The sequence below is a fragment of the Echinops telfairi genome, unplaced genomic scaffold (assembly GCF_000313985.2).
Source record: "Echinops telfairi isolate 266 unplaced genomic scaffold, ASM31398v2 ScPeMD7_7468;HRSCAF=8506_0, whole genome shotgun sequence".
In the NCBI taxonomy this organism is placed as follows: domain Eukaryota; kingdom Metazoa; phylum Chordata; class Mammalia; order Afrosoricida; family Tenrecidae; genus Echinops; species Echinops telfairi.
The window spans coordinates 19,146,408-19,163,197 of NW_022111369.1; the positions used below are offsets into that span (position 1 = coordinate 19,146,408).

At 38.5% G+C, this 16,790-nt stretch overlaps 2 protein-coding genes across 4 annotated transcripts in view; one reads left to right on the plus strand and one right to left on the minus strand.

The window, feature by feature from the left end:
• Positions 1 to 16,790, minus strand: part of RAP1GDS1 (Rap1 GTPase-GDP dissociation stimulator 1) — a 157,102-nt gene that overhangs the window by 126,142 nt on the left and 14,170 nt on the right. For all 3 annotated transcript variants that reach the window (XM_004703275.2, XM_045284125.1, XM_045284124.1), the window contains exon 2: positions 10,912 to 11,019. In XM_004703275.2, the coding sequence (XP_004703332.2) occupies positions 10,912 to 11,019 (108 nt within the window). The remainder of the gene's footprint in view (positions 1 to 10,911; positions 11,020 to 16,790) is intronic.
• Positions 12,084 to 13,290, plus strand: LOC115873328 (mitochondrial import receptor subunit TOM5 homolog). The gene is made up of 2 exons (XM_045284306.1): positions 12,084 to 12,219; positions 13,130 to 13,290. The coding sequence occupies exons 1-2, from the start codon at positions 12,084 to 12,086 to the stop codon at positions 13,288 to 13,290; spliced, it is 297 nt and encodes a 98-aa protein (XP_045140241.1).

The window sequence follows — 16,790 nt, forward strand, 5'->3', positions numbered from 1 at the left end:
GCTAATATCAGACTTATGGACTTAACCTGGACTGGGCTGGGATGTTTTCTCAATATACAATTGCTCTTGTATATAAACCTCTTTCTTATATATATATATGAGTGCCTATGAATCTGTTTCTCTAGTCAACCCAGACTAACACAGAATCAGAGGCTGAACTGCACAGGAGAGGGGGGATGGAATAGAGTGCTAGAATGCAGCCTCCACATGCATGCCGCCCAACACATGTGTGCCCATATCTCCTCTGGGCTGCAGGCCGTGCAGGAAATCTGGTATGACTCGGCCTCCCCTGTGGTTGCTCCCCGCATTGTGAGGCAGTCTCATTAGATCCCCCTCACTTTCAGAGCACATATGCTGCCCCAGTGATGTGGAGTGAGGGGTGCAATTGTCTTCTAGGTGGGTTAGATGGAATTCTTGGTATTCCTACATTCACCCAACAGGTGTAGGGAACAAAAGGATGGCCCACATCTCTCATTTTCAGCTCCAGAACTGTTCTCTGAGTAGCTGCCAGCTCATGGTTGGTGAACCATGAGCTTGGTGCGCCTCTTGCTCCGTCCTTGTGGGTTTCACTCTCGAACATTCTCTGCCAGTGTTTAGCTCACGTATTTTTCATTACTCAAAGATTCAGGTCTTCATACTTTCCCACCACTTCTGTTTTCATTATGACTTTGCTGAAGAGGATGGTGTCGCTTCTCACACGAGAAGCCTGTCTTGCACACTCCAGTGTCACTTCCCTTTTTCCATGGCAACCTTCTGTGTGTAAGAGCAGAACTGTGCTCTGCAGGATTTTCTTTTTTGTTAAATAAATCATTTTATTGAGGGCTCTTACAGCTCTTATAACAATCATCAATTGTATCAAGTACATTTATACATATGTTGTCATCATCATTTTCTAAACATTTTCTTTCTACTTGAGCCCTTGGTACCAGTTCTTCTTTTTTCCCTCCCTTCCCCATGCCACCACCCTCGTGAGCCCTTGAACCCTTAAAAATTATTATTATTGTATAGACTCGAGTATAAGCTGACCCGAATATCAGCCAAGGCACCTTATTTTACCATAAAAACTGCATTAAAAATGTGCTGAAAAACTCAGCTTATTCACGAGTATTTACGGTATTTTCTTACACCTACTGCTGTTTCCCTTCACCCACGTTTATGTTGTTCATCACCCTGGGTGGGGATGGGTTATACATCAATCAGTGTGATAGGTTCCCCCTTTCTCACCACTCCCCTTCCCCCTACCCTTATGGTATCACTACTCCCATTACTGTTCCTAAGGGGGCTATCTGACCTGAATTCCATGTGTTGAGAGTTCTTATCTGTACCCTGTACCCATATACATGATCCGGTCTAGCTGGATTTGTTAGGCAGAACTGGGGTCATGCTAGTGGGGTGAAGGGGGGAGCAATAAAGAACTCGAGGAATGTTGTGTGTTTCCTCAGTGCTATAGTGCACCCTGGCTGCCTCATCCCTGCCTTGTGACCCTTCTGTGAGGGGATGTCCAACTGTCTACAGATGGGCTTTGGGTCTCTCTTCTGACCCCCCTCGTTTGCATTGAAATGGTTGTTTGTTTTGCGTCTTCTGATGCCTGATACCTGATCCCTTGGATACCTCATGATCACATGGTTGGTGTGCTTCTTCGATGTGAATTTTGTTGCTTCCCTGATAGACGGCCACTTTTTAACTTCAAACCTTTAAGACCTCAAATGTTGTATCTTCTAATAGCCGGGCACCATCAGCTTTCTTCGCCTTAGCTTATTCACCCATTTATTTTGTCTTCAGCGACTGTGTCAGAAAGGTAAGCATCACAGAATGCCAGGTTATTAGAACAAAGTGTTCTTGCATTGAGGGAGGACTTGAGTAGAGGCCCAATGTCCGTCTGCTACCTGAATACTTAACCTATAAATATATGTACATAGACCTATATACCTATCATTATATACTAATATATTTACATATGTGCATGCCTACATTTATACATCTATAAATATAGGCATGTATAAATGTAAATATATTAATATGGTATCCCCTCACTGACCCGTAGCACTAGGGGAGACAGCATTGGCAACAGAGTGTGGGAACTGTACCCAGTCTGATGCCCCACATATACTGAGGAGTGCAGCAGAGCAGCAAGGGGAGAAAAGCAATGAAGTCTCCAAGGAATCCCAAAAATAGACTTCTGACTCGGGGAGGGCTTGGCACCTCATCAGACCCGATCGGAAAACATTTATAAGAGTCAGCAAACAGACTTGGAACTACTTATAGGCTTTTTTTAAAATGTGTTATCTATTTAAGATAGGCAGGATTGTTTACAATCCCAAGGAATAAACAACAGGACCAATACCTCTGGGGGACAGGGGAGAGGAGGAAGTGGAGGAAAGGAGGGGGTAGCCAACAAATCCAGGGACAAGGAAACAATAAGAGCTCTAAAATCGATGGTGAGGAGGACGTTGAACGCCTGGTGGGGTTTGACCAAGTGCAATGTAGCTGAGAGGAATTACTGAGAGCTACATGAAGGTTGAACATGATAGTGGGACAGGAGGAAAGGAAAAGGAAATAGAAGAACTAGACATTTATAGAGGTATAAATATAGGCAGATATATCTGTGAATATATTAATACAACAATATGAATATAGATCTATGTACATATATTCATATGTTAAGTATTCAGGTAGCAGACGGACATAGGGCCTCTATCAAGTCCTCCCTCAACGCAAGAACACTTTGTTCTAATAACCTGGCATTCTGTGATGCTCACCTTCTCAACAGGATTGCTGAAATCAAACTGGGTGCATAGCATATCCAGCGTCACTTCTATCACCAAGGCTATTATTTTCAATTACTGATGTTTCCTTTTATTTCCCACGTTCACATTCCAATCTCTAGTATTATTAATTGCATGTCTTCAGAAATTTCAGACTGAAGAATTTGGTAAAATTTTTCCATGCCCTAGCTTTAGTGGTTGATACATAAATCTGAATAATAGTTCTATGTAACTGGCCTTCCTTGTAGGTGTACAGATATTACCCTATCACAGACACTTCTGCCTTTCAAGACAGATACTGAAATTTTTCAATACAATTTAATGTGGCATCATTCCTCTTGCATTTGTCATTCCCAGAATAATGAACCATATGACTTGCTGATTAAAAATGGCTTATTCTAGTCTATTTCAGCTCATGAATGCCTGGGATAGCAATCCTTTGCATACAGTCTATTTCAGTTTTGGATCACTTCCAATATTCCTAGATTCATATTTTGTACATTCCATGTTCCAAGTATTGGATGTTTGCAGCTGTTTCTTCCCATTTTGAGTCATGCCATCAGCAAGTGTGGGTCCTCCATTCATGTCATTAAGGTAGACTCTACTCTGAGGATTCACCTCTTCCTCAGTCATATTTTGAGGGTCTTAACTGAGGGATTCATCCTCTGGTACTATACAACAACAATGTTCCACTGCTATTCATAAGATTTTCGGGGCCAATCTCAGAAGTGGACAGCCTATTTCGTCTTAATCTCTTCTTAGCCTGGAAGCTCTACTAAAACCTGATCACTGTGGGTGTCCCTGCTAATATTTGAAATACTGGTAATGTATCTTCCAGCATCACAGGAACATGTAAACTGCCACAGTTTAAAGGATAGGTTTTAAAAGACAGATTTACAATATTGATTGTCTAGAAAATAAAGTTAGAACTTTATGCCATATATCAATTAAGGAATTAAACAAAATACAAATACACTACAATAACAAGAATACATGTATTTTACAAACTGCTTTCATTAGGAAACGTATTGATCCACTACATTTTTGTTTCCCCAAGTGTCTTATTATAAAGTTCAAAGCCAACTAATTGGTGAAACTTTAATTTTGTTTTATAATCTAAATGGGGACTCAAGAAATCTGAATTGTGGGAGGCAAGAGTGAAGGCATTTAGATCAAGTGAAAAAGCTGTCTAGAGCAAACAGATGAGGGATTTAAAATTTTCTGTGTCTTTTAATCCCATTTTTCAACGAACATTTTCATGTCCCCTTGTACAACTACCCAGGTTATCAAGTACTAGAGAAAGCAAAATTGTGTATGCTATTGCCTGTATCTTTCTTTTCCAATTTAAGTATCTGTATATATAGTGACCAAATGAAACTCACTGCCACTGAGTTAATGTGAACTCATAGTGACCCTATAGGGCAGGGTAGAACTGTCCCTGAGTTTCCAAGACCCTAACTACTTATGGGAGTTGAAAGCCCTGTCTTTCTCCTGCAGAGCAGTTGGTGGTTCTGAACTGCTGACCTTGTAGTTATCAGCCCAATTCATAACCACTATACTACCAGGGTCCTAAACATAGTGAAGACACTGAAAAGTGGTTATTTAAATGAATTTACTTATTACTTTGGAGGCTCTGGTTAATTTATTCAGTGGTTAAATGAAAGGCTAGAAATTTGAATGCATTCAAAGACATCTTAGAATAATGATCTACTTTGAAAGTATGTATCACTGACAACCCTATTGAGCACAGTTGCATTATGATACACAAGGAGTCATCATGAATTGGAATTGACTTGAGGGCAATTAGTTATTACTCTAATGTATTTTCCTATAAATAACAAAATAAAACTTTCTCTTGATAATATGTAATTCTTAAATCACTAAAATTCACTGCCATTGAGTAGATGTGAATTTACAGCAACCCTGGAGGACAGGGTAAAACTACCACTGTGGGTTTCTGAGACTAACTCTATACAGGAGTAGAAACTCTTGTCTTTCTCCCTCAGAGTGGCTAGTGGTTTTGAACTACTGAAGTTGCAATTAAAAGCCCAACATGTAACTACTACACCATCAAGGCTCGACTCCTTTTTCAAAAAAATCATTTTATTGGGGGCTCTTACAGCTCTTATCAAAATCAATCCATCCATCCATTGTGTCAAGCACTTTTGTACATGTTGCCAATCAGCATTTTCAAAACATTTTCCTTCTGCTTGAGCCCTTGGTATCAGCTCATCACCCACCCCCTCAACCTTTCCTCCCTCATGAACCCTTGATAATTTATAAATTTTTATTATTTTGTCATGTCTTACATCGACTGCTGTCTCCCTTCACCCACTTTTATGTTGTCCGCCCCCGCCCCGCCCCGAGAGGGGGTTATATGTAGATCATTGTGATTGGTTCCCCCTTTCTCCCCCCCACCTTCCCTTTACCCTCCTGGTATCACTACTCTCATTATTAGTCCTGGGGCGGGGGGGGGTTATCTGTCCTGGATTCCCTGTGTTGCGAGCTCTTCTCTGTACCAGTGTACATGCTCTGGTCTAGGCAGATTATAAGACAGAATTGGGATCATGATAGTGGGGTAGGGGTGGGGAAGAATTAAAGAACTAGAGGATAGTTGTACGTTTCATTGGTGTCATACTGCACCCTGACTGGTTCGTCTCTTCCTTGTGAACCTTCTGTAAGGGGATGTCCAATTGTCTACAGATGAGCTTTGGGTCTCCACTCCCCATGCCACCTCATTCACATCGATATGATTTTTTGTTTTGGGTCTTTGATGCTTGATACCTGATCCCATTGACACCTTATGATCACACTCTAATCTAAATACTAGAATTGTTAACCATTTCCTATAAACTATGCCAATTAAAAGATTAATTTGCATTCCTCATATTCTTTGACATATTGGGTTAGTGTCATTTGATTAGAAAAGTATGTTAGCTTAAATCAAAGGTATGGTCACAAACGACTGAGAGCTACTGATCAAGAAAATAAGGGTAATCTTTTAGGAAAAGAGTTTAAAGTTGTATTTATGATCAAACTGGCATTTTCAAATGATTCTTGCATAGTCGCACTATCTGAGAATAAAATAGAATTTTAATTATGAATAGAATATTAAGATTTGTCTTTTCACTTTTGATTTGTGTAATAGGTGATATATTAATACCAGACTCTGTATCACAAATTCATTTCTTAATATCTTTAGATGAAATAGTTGGTGGTCTATTGTTTAATTTCAAATAAGCATGAAATAGTGTAACTGCACTATAATTCAACATGCCTTTATTGAAAATCCCCTAACTTAAAACTGAATCAAAACAGAATGGAATAAACATTGATTTCCAGATGGGTAGCTGTGATCTATTCACTAAAAACATTTAAAAACTTAGATATGAAGTATGTATATGAGTGAATGTCTCTAAATCAATTTAGATCAGGGATTTACTCATAATTCTTGAATTGTTTCAATTCAATTGCAGAAATGTAGAAATGTTTCCTACAGGTCCAAATTTTATCACTCTTGTCTAAGACATAATAAAATAAACACTCTATTTAATTTTACTACAGAGTGCTTGGGTGGTACAAATGGTTAACAAACTGAGCTGCAACAAAGGGTGGAGGTTCAAGTCCACCCAGAGGAACCTAGACTTTGACAGACAAGTCTGACAATCTACATCAGGGAAAAAATTATTAGTCACTGACAATCCTATGTAATGTGGTGCTACATGACACACCTGGGGTCATCATGAGTGCCAATCAATTCTAAAGTAACTGGTGGATAACGTTACCCAAAGAAAAGAGCATTCCCAAGTCATATCAAAATAAAAACCTCCATTTCAAATTACTATCACTTCTAATGTCTATTGTATATATATCAGATCTCTGTAGTATAAATATGTTTAAAGCATTGCTTCTTTAATTTCAGAAATATCTTTTCCAATGACAGGTTGCTAGATCATCAAAATTTTAGATTCCCATTACACATATTCCTATCTTTTTCTAGAAAATGGAGGCATTTTTCTTTCCTGATCAGGTGCAATTTCATGCAAACAATGATATTTTTAGTTAAAGCACCTGGCACTAAGGAAAATTTAAACGACTAGAAGGTTCTGGTACAAAAACAGCACAAAGAGCTTCACGCATAATTTTACCTTTAAGAGAACAGAAGTAGCAGTGGATCGACCACTTTATTAAAAGGACAACTACAGAAAATAAATATCCTACTGGAATATCCTTGATTATATTTAAAATCTAGATATGAAGTTTATAAAATATATAAAGACCAATAAACAGATCATCTATGATCAGTGTATAGCTTAAAGAGAAGGGAGAAAGCTTATTTATCATCCCTATCTTTAATAATAACATTTTGAAAGAGAAACCATCAAATTAAGAAATAATGAAATCTAGCTTAATTTAGTCTATAACCAAAAATCCACAAAAAAAGCCACAAAGCACTATCACTTAGTTGATTCCAACTTACAAAGAACCTAGAAAACAAAGCAGAACTGCCTAACATTTTCTTTTTTTTTTCTTTTTCTGCCTAACATTTTCTATGGGGGAAAATATCTATGGACGCATACGGCCACATCTTTCTCCCACAGAGCAGCAAGTCGGTTTGAACACCGACCTTTTGGTAGCAGCTAAGTGCTTAACCAAGGCTTCTCTCCGTAGTCTATAAACCAGTAATAACCAAAAAACACTTTACTTAGCATAACTTTTTTGGGGGGGAGGTCAATTAAGAGTTCAAATATAGACTCTGGATTTTGCCAGATATCAAATGACCTTACTGAAATGGTTTCTACATTCGTTATGTTGAGTATAATACCTAACTCATGGGACTACTGGAAAGATTACATTCAATTACAGAGTCACCAGACTGGTGCTATGCACATTAGGTACTCAATCAATGGTGGACATTCTTAAATCACAAGACTGCATGTCTGCCAACTTCCTGTGTGGTTGAACTGTGTCCTTCCCTAAAAAATATAGGTACCTGTGAATGAGGCATTATTTGGAAACGGAACTTTTGCAGATGTCCATCTGTTCATAAAAGATTAGATCAGGGGTCCTCAAACTTTTTAAACAGGGGGCCAGTTCTCTGTCCCTCAGACCTGCTAGAGGGCTGGACTATGGTTTTAAAAAAAAACAAACTATGAACAAATTCCTATGCACACTGCACATATCTTATTTTGAAGTAAAAAAACAGAACGGGGCAAAAAACACCCAGTGGGCTGGATAAATGTCCTCGGCGGGCCGCATGTGGCCCGCGGGCCGTAGTTTGAGGACGCCTGGATTAGATCATCCTGGATTAGACTGGGCCTAAATCCAATCACTGGTAGCCTTATAAGAGGTATACAACAGACATAGAGAAGGCGGCTATGTGTCTAGAGAGACAGAGCCTGGAGTGATACAGCTACAAATCACAGAAAACCAAGGACTGCTGCAGCCAACGAAAGCTAAGAGTTGGCCCTGGAACAGATTCTTCCTTAGATCCTGCAGAAGGAGAACTACCCTGTTGATTTCCAAAGTTTCCCCTCTAGTAGGCTGATATAAGACATTTGTTGTTTTTATCCACCCCACTTGTGGTACTTTGTTAGGGAAGCCTTAGGAAACTGCTATAAACCCTCTTCCTGTGTAAAATTATCTTGCATCAATAGAGTGAGGCTTTAGATACCTATGCATGATTTTAAATTCTTAAGAGGACATATTCCTTCATCAAAAGATATAGCATCTGGGGTCTTAAAGACTTGAAGGTAAACAAGCAGCCATCTAGCTCAGAAGCAACAAAGCCCACATGGAAGAAGCACACCAGCCGGTGTGAACACAAGGTGTTAAAGGGATCAGGTATCAGGCATTAAAGAACAAAAAATCATATCATTGTAAATGAGGGTGAGTGCAGAGTGGAGACCCAAAGCCCATCTGTGGGCAACTGGACACCCACTTACAGAAGGGTTGCAGGGAGGAGACGAGCCAGTCAGGGTGCAGGCTGGCAACAATGAAACATACAACTTTCCTCTAGTTCTTATATGCTTCCTCCCCGCAACTTAGAGTCATTACTTAAATTGATAGTTTATTATTTTCATTAATATCCCCTGGTTTTTGTTGTATACACTTTCAACTTATCAGTTCAATGAATAATGGGCCTGAAATTTGATCCAACAATCACACACTTCCTAATATCTCTCGAATCTGTTCTTGAAAAGACTGCAATAAACTTCTGCTTCCCTTTTCTTCACGTTCTCTCTTCATCTTAATTTGTCGTCCAGTATTTCCAGGATAGCTGAATGACCTTCTTTCTACCTGTGAGCAAGGAAATACCCTCCATGTCTTTCCTAGTCTGAAGCAAATGAGCCACAAAGAGTCTACCTTTTCTCCTAACAAAGGGGGAAAAAAGACCGAATGTTATGGACAATTCTTTTGAATGAGGATTTCTATGTTTTGTTTAGTCATTGTGGCTGGATTTTTTTGTTTACTTGCTTCCGATTTATGTTTTGTATGGTTTTGTGTATATGAAATACAGGATCTGTAGATCAACAGAGACGGTAACTACAGTGATAACTTGTCTAACGGCATGGCAGAGGAGGATGGGGGGAAATGGGGCGTTAACAACAATGTGTACAAGGAAAAATATGTTCTGAAATCGATTGTGGTGATGATACAAATCTTAACATGACTGAATGATTAAATTGTATATGTGACATATATGCCAAATAAACTATGTTAAAAAAATAAATTATAGACAACTGCTAAAAAATTAATTTGAGGTACTCAATATACTTAGAAAAACTGCATTTTTATGTAAAGCTACCCATAAAGGTACTCTCAAAATCAAGTTATCATGTTGTCATTTCTAGTCCTCTATACCAATGCTAACTAACCACAAGAGCGTTCTGTGATCATGGAACTAATCTTTGTCTACGGTGACCCCAATAAGGCGGTTGGCAAAACAAAGACAAGTAACTGAGAAGTAAACTATGGAATGTAATTTTATTAAATTTAAATAGCCACACATGCCCAATGTCTACATTAACTGACAGCACAGCCTTGGGCATTCTTTTTTCCCCATCTCCTGTTTCTTTACCACCTGAGCCTTCCCCAAATGTTCTCACTGAGCTACTCGTTTCAAAACCTCTGATTCTGCTGAAACCAAATAGCTTGATAGTTATAACCTCAAAATCAAGGAGCATTATATAAAAGAATTTTATAAGCTAGCTTTTAAATACTGTAATAAAGTATTTTGGATAGTCTAATCCTTTTACCTAAGGAGAAAGAAAAAAAGAATACATCTGAATACTTGAAACTGAAATTTTAAAAATCTATATTTTCCTCTGTAATTCTTTGTCAGTGACAGTTAGTTCCAGAAAAGACAATGGTATCATTAACTGAAAGTACAGGACAAACCACAACATGAACAACAAAAATTTACGGAAATAAATGAAGATCATTTTGTACCAATCTATTCACAATGATAGTATGGTAATTGGTGAATAAAAATATGGTAGTGCAAATGCAAGAATGCACTGTTAGTCAATGAAGATGTGTAAAAAATTTATCTCTAAAGTTATCCATAACAAAATACCAAAGATTAAGCCTTAAATGAATTTTAGTGGATTTTTTTTAACAGACTACTTGAAGGTTCTTTTCAACTGAATCTATACATACACGCTAAAGTAAAATTAGAACAAAATGGCCAAAAGATCTCAGAAGAAAACAAATGTTTTCAATGCTCCTTTTGTCTCTTCTCTCCTCTCCCATCGCCACACATAAGCACCTGCCTTTATTTTTAAAAGCACAAATGTAAGTGGTAAGAGAAAAACAATTACGATGCTTGTCTATTTGAAATGGAATCAGAACCTCCCTCTGGGATTGGTATTAATGTCATCACTAGCCATCAATGCCTTCCTTCTTTCGTCTATCAACTGGCTTTCTGTCCCTTGGGGAAGGTGGGGGAGTGAAGGAACATGCAGGGAGAAGGAACTGGGTGCCAGGGGTCGGGGGTGAGGCATACAAAACAACCACCATATTGAGAGAATTTAAAGGAATTCAAGTTATGTAAATCCAAGTTATGTGCTAAACTACCAATTTCTGAATGACTGCTGTTTGGATTTTTTTCTTTGACATTTAAATAAAACATAAGAGAACTTACTATTTTGAGCCAGGGCTTGAAGCAGACAATCCAAGCATCCTTCTAAACTATCCTCAGTCCTGTCTACCGCTGTTATCTTCAGCTTCTTCAAGGTGTCACTGAGATTATCTGTCCATAGAAAGAAGAGAAATCAGGGAACTTACCTATTACTTTATAATCATCATATATAACATGATAAAAGGATAGTTACCACTGCTATGTACAACTCCAATTAAACTGAAGCACTGCATGTATTCCAATATGAAAATGGACTCTTTGTTAAAAAAAGGTTAAAATAAAATTTTCTATTAAATTGAAATATGGAATACTCATTCTCTATATGTAAGACACCAGTAGTATTTCATAGATTGTCACAGAACATCTTTGCCAGAATTCCTATACCTTATTACTTTGGATGTATTGTCAAGAAAGACCAATCCCTGGGGAAGGACATTAGGTTTGGTAAAGTAGAGGTCAACACAAATGAGGAAGGCCCTCAAGGAGATGGACTGACTCCACGCCTGCAACAGTGGGCTTCAACGTGGTAGCGATTGTGAGGACGGCGCAGGACCAGTCAGTGTTTCAAACTGCTTTGCATAAGGTCACTATGAGTCAGACCGACTCGATAGCACCCAACAACACCACTACTTTATCAAGCTTATTACAAAACCCAGCCAGAGTTCATCACGAAAAACTAAATATCCCTTAAAACTTACATTGCGTTGAAAACAGTATTTTGTTTAGTTTTTGGCTTCTTCTGATATATTTCAAAGATATAAAATGAAAATAAAGGCTTAGAAATTTTTCAAACTCAAATGGCATCAAATAATACAAACTATGTGGTGACTACAAAACCTACCACTGCGGTTTAAGAAACAATTCAAAGTATTACTTTAACCTGAAATCAGCAAATTTTTGATTACACGCATGTCATTTTATTGTAATACCCTTTACTGTGCTTCATGAATAGTGGTTTCTTTGTTTGTTTTTTTTTACAATTAAATTTTTGTGGCAAGTCTACTGGCACATCTAACAACCAGCAGCTTTTATCTTGGGAGTCCTGGTAGCACAGTGGATCGGAGCTCACCTGGTAACCCAAAGGTCGAAAGATTGGCAGTTTGAACTCACTAATTTTTCTCCAAGAGAAAGTGTGGCTATCATTTCCCATAAAGATTTACAGCCTTGGGCACCTTATGGGCAGCTCTGCTCTGCTCTACAATGTTGCTGTTATAGAACTCAAACAACTCATAGCAAGAAGTTTGGTTTGGATTTTTAGCTTCTATCTGGAATTTTATAAGTCAAAAGATGGCTGTTTAAGCCCACCCTCAGGTACGTCGGAAGACAGGTCTGGCAACCTGCTGCTGAAATGTCACTCTTGAAAATACAAAGGAGCAGTTTGACTTTGCTCACATGGAGCTGTCGTCAGTCAGAATCAACTCAGTGGAAACTGACACCACAGGTTCTATCTGCTAAAGTCTAAAATAGCTTAGGAAATAGGTCTTGCCAGAAGAAGCCAGCTCATAGCACAATCACTACGGGTTCGGTAGGTGCAATTGTACAGCGATAATAAGTAAATATTATAGAAAAGTTATAGAGAGCATGAGAGATAAAAGAGATATATAGAAATAAATGGAGTCAGACACATTACATAGTAGCATTGCTCACCTCAGCCCCGCTTGGTAATTCACGTGGAGAGAGAGAGAATTTTAATGCTCCCCAAGCTTTTATACTCTCTGGGGACGTTGAGGACGTGCAAGCCCCCACATTACAGGTGAAGACATACGTCACGGGAAAGGGTTGTGCTACGGGTATTACAGTGATGGGAGGGGGTGATCTAGGGACATACACGCTATAGGAAGAGGAGGGACAGCCGGTTTGGCCTGTCCCTGGCCCAACTGATAGAGACCATTATCAGTAGGATGCGAACTCCGCCCACAGGAGCCTGTCCATTGTCCCCAGCAGCAGGGAGCAGGCCCACCCCCATGGTGGGATGAGACAGCAGTCTGGCAGCAAGTATCTGACTTCCCCCCACAAGGTCTGGTGATGTTCTTCTGAAAACCTATTGAACACAGAATATTGCTTGAGGCTTCGATTTACTGATTTTAGACATACATCAAGACAGACACTTGCTGGACAAAGGTGTCCTTCTGGCTCAGTGAAGGGCCATCGAGAGGGAGGGAAACATCCATAAGAAGGACTGACATATCTAGACCCATAGCGAGGAGTCGCTGAAGTCCAGCCACGGTGTTTTGGATGGAGGGCCTCACACAGCAGCTGGACCCTGAGGAAATGAAATGGAAGATGCGCGAGGACGTGGTCTCCTCCACACGGAACTTTCTTATTTACGTGGCCCTGCTGCGAGTCACTCCATTTATCTTAAAGAAATGGGATCGCATATGAAGATGTGGCATCACCTGAGAATGCAAGATGTGAAGAATCTGGTTACAGTCTCTTTCCATCTGCAAATGAATAGACCCAGAAAGATATACCAGACTCTTTGATTGAATGGACTTAAAAATTCTGCTTCACAAGAACAAGTTGGTTTTTTTTTTCTGGTGACTGACAGACTACATAAAATTAATTGGGAAATGTGAAAAGGTTTCTTGCGGTGATATTGCACCCCTTTGCCTCTGACTCTCGGCCTCTGTGAATGTTAGTCGAATTATAAATCATGTCAAACTTCATTTTCCTGCAAGTATTCATCACAAATGTCTGCAGCAGGTCTGTCTTGACCACCATCTCTGTGGACCTTTTTCTTTTTGCCCAGTCCATGACAGTTAAGTTACATTTTATGGAAGTCAGCACAGAACCACAATGATATTTGAACACAGAGCCATTAGTCTAAGGCTAATTCCTACTATACATACATACCACCAACTTTCTCTACCCCACATTGACACCAACCATCACTCCTATGGCACGCTACTTCTCTGCGGCATTTGATAATCCAATGCAATGGCCACATAGGACCCTGGATTGTGATAAGAGTTTTATGAGCCCCTAATAAAATGATAAAAATAAAAAAAAAGAACTCACAGACAATACAACAATGGGGTTTACAAGAGAAATTTACAGGTTAGAACAGTGGCTCTCAACCTTCCTAATGCCCTGACCCTTAAATACAGCTCCTCATATTGGAGTGACCCCCCAATCATAAAATTATTTTTGTTGCTACTTCATAACTGTAATTTTGCTATTGTGATGAATCTGGCGACCCTTGTGAAAGGGTCGTTCGACAACCCCCAAGGGGTCGCGACCCACAGATTGAGAACCACTAGGTTAGAACAAGTCAGGATGAGAAAACGTTAAGAATGCTGTTCTTTTATTTATTTTTAAAAATTAATTTTTATAAATCATTTTATTGGGGCTCTTACAGTTCTTATAACAATCCACACATCAATTTTATCAAGCACATTTGTATATATGCTGCCATCATCATTTCTAAAATATTTAAGAATGCTATTCTTTTATATACAGCACCTCCTTAGCCATATTGGAAGGTAATTCTCCTTCTGGTCCTGTCCTCTCAGTCAAACAAACCCTTGGCCTCTGCCCTTCTCAGTCAAGACTCCTTTTAAAAACCTCCTAATAAATGCCCAAAGGGCACCCTACTCTCCAAATTTGCCTTCTGTCTGAGGAAGACTTGACTTCTTCCTCAGGCTGGGAAACACACTGCTCTCATGGTCCACCTCAGCTCTTCTGCTCGGTCTCAGGGTTTCAGTGCTACTTCTCCGCTCCTCTCCATTCAGGGATTGCAAAGGGCTTCACTTCTGGCCCTTTTTCGGTAGTTGTAGGAGTCTCTGCATTTGCTTCAGACAGTATATTCTATACCCATTGGAATGGCAAAACCGACCGAATCCTGAATTAGTCCTCTACATCTTATTTGCACGGTTCCACCTAGTCATTCCATGAGAGTGATAAAGACTATGGATAGAAGAGCCATACTACATACCTTCATGTCACTGCAGTTTCATTTTGGGTTACCATGGGTTGGAGCTGGCTCAATAGCAAATAACAACAAAGCTTCTATCTTCATTAATGGAGTACTTCATCACGTAGTCATACCTAATCACACCTATGAATTTTATATAGTTTTCCAGATTACAGTATCATAACCGTGCCCATTTACCAGTTATCCATATACCTACACACTGGAAATATCTCTTCACTCTACAGCAGGAATGGAGCATGCCTGCCCTACAAACTATTAGGCCGACAAATAATCAATACCAGCTAACATCACACAGCTCATCAAAGAGAAGTAGTTTCAGTCATATTAGGCTGAGTTAATTAAATGTTTGATCAGCAAGGCCCACAAATGATTTTATAAATATCCAATGGCCTTTGACAGAAAAAAGGTTCCCACCCTTGCTCTACAGGTTAATTATAATTATACACCTCATGTCATATACTAATCTCACTTAAGATAAATAAGATTTCATACAACATATAAAAATTAGATTAATTTAATAAATGTTCCTTGAACTATTAAGTGGAGCCATTAAATTCAAAGATTTAACTTGATAAACAATTTACTATTTTAGTTAAGAAACTATTTTTAACAGAATTTTGTACAGCTCTAATTTCTCTGTGTTTCATGCTACCAATTACATAGTCCTGTGTATGTAAAACTCATTTTATTCCTTTTGGATGGGAAATTATTCTAGAGTACACATCCTTCTCTCAACAGCGGCCACTTAATAAATCTTAACTACTACATTGATTTTGAGGTAACTGAGCTTTTGTTACAAACTATTTAAATGCCATGATTAAGATATAAATTTATTTTATTAACGTGGGCTTTCACGATAACTATATTTTACTGTCAATATTTTAATCTAGTTATTTCACCTATCTGGGAAAAAAAGCAATTTTTATTAATCCTTCAAAAATGAATCTAGACCATTTTAGTCTGACCCAGAAATACTGTAGTCTTACTAGTCATGTTTGATTAAAGGGTCAAGACCTGATAGTCTTCAAAATCAGAATATTGAACTGTATGGCTTACATGTGGTTTGTAAAATTTCATTTCACACAATGCCAAAAGACCTTTCCACTTAGAATTCAGGAATAACCTTCCTGCTTTATAACTTTCAAATATAGTTTTAGTATAGGACATGACAAAATTGTTACTAAATTAGTGCACTGTCTTTTTCTTATTAGATACTGGTTTATACTGAGATCCAGCCTAATCAATTATTTTCTCCAGAGCTCACTAAAAACATGACAGCGAGTCCATCCCCTAAAGAATTTTCTAAAATGGAAAAGTTTGAGATATAATCATATGAAATAGTGGTCAACACCCACTCAAGCTGCTATAAACTAACTTAGAAAAATCACTGGAGTTAAATCAACAGAGCTTCATGTCATCTGCCGACGAATTTTAAAGAAACCCAAGTATTATACAGGAACAATGTTGTTGACTGTACCTTTCAACTGCAAAACCTGCAATATAAAGGTTTTGGATAAAAATCCAGATCGCTGGCTTCTTTTGAAAAGTTAAGAAACATGGCTTCTTCAGGTCCACATTCTTACACGGCAAAAGCTGGGTGGAGGTGTGTAAAGGACCTGTCCAATGAGGGACACACTGAGTCTTTAATGTTTCAGTCCCCTCCATTGCCTTTTGTTGACTTACAGTGTCAACTGTCACTTATCATATGCTTTCACTGATGTTTCTATTATAATATAGAAATGATTTCCTTAGCTCTTTTATAAAAGTGGAAAAATCATAAAGGAGACAAACTTTAAGACTAATAAGAGAAAAACATATCTATAGAAATACAACTATTTTCCTAAAATTAACACATGCACAAGTGCATCTATATTAAAAGACCACCATTTTACCCCTTGTGAGTTTTCTAGAGAAATAAAACCAGTAACATGCATATAAGAACTTTATA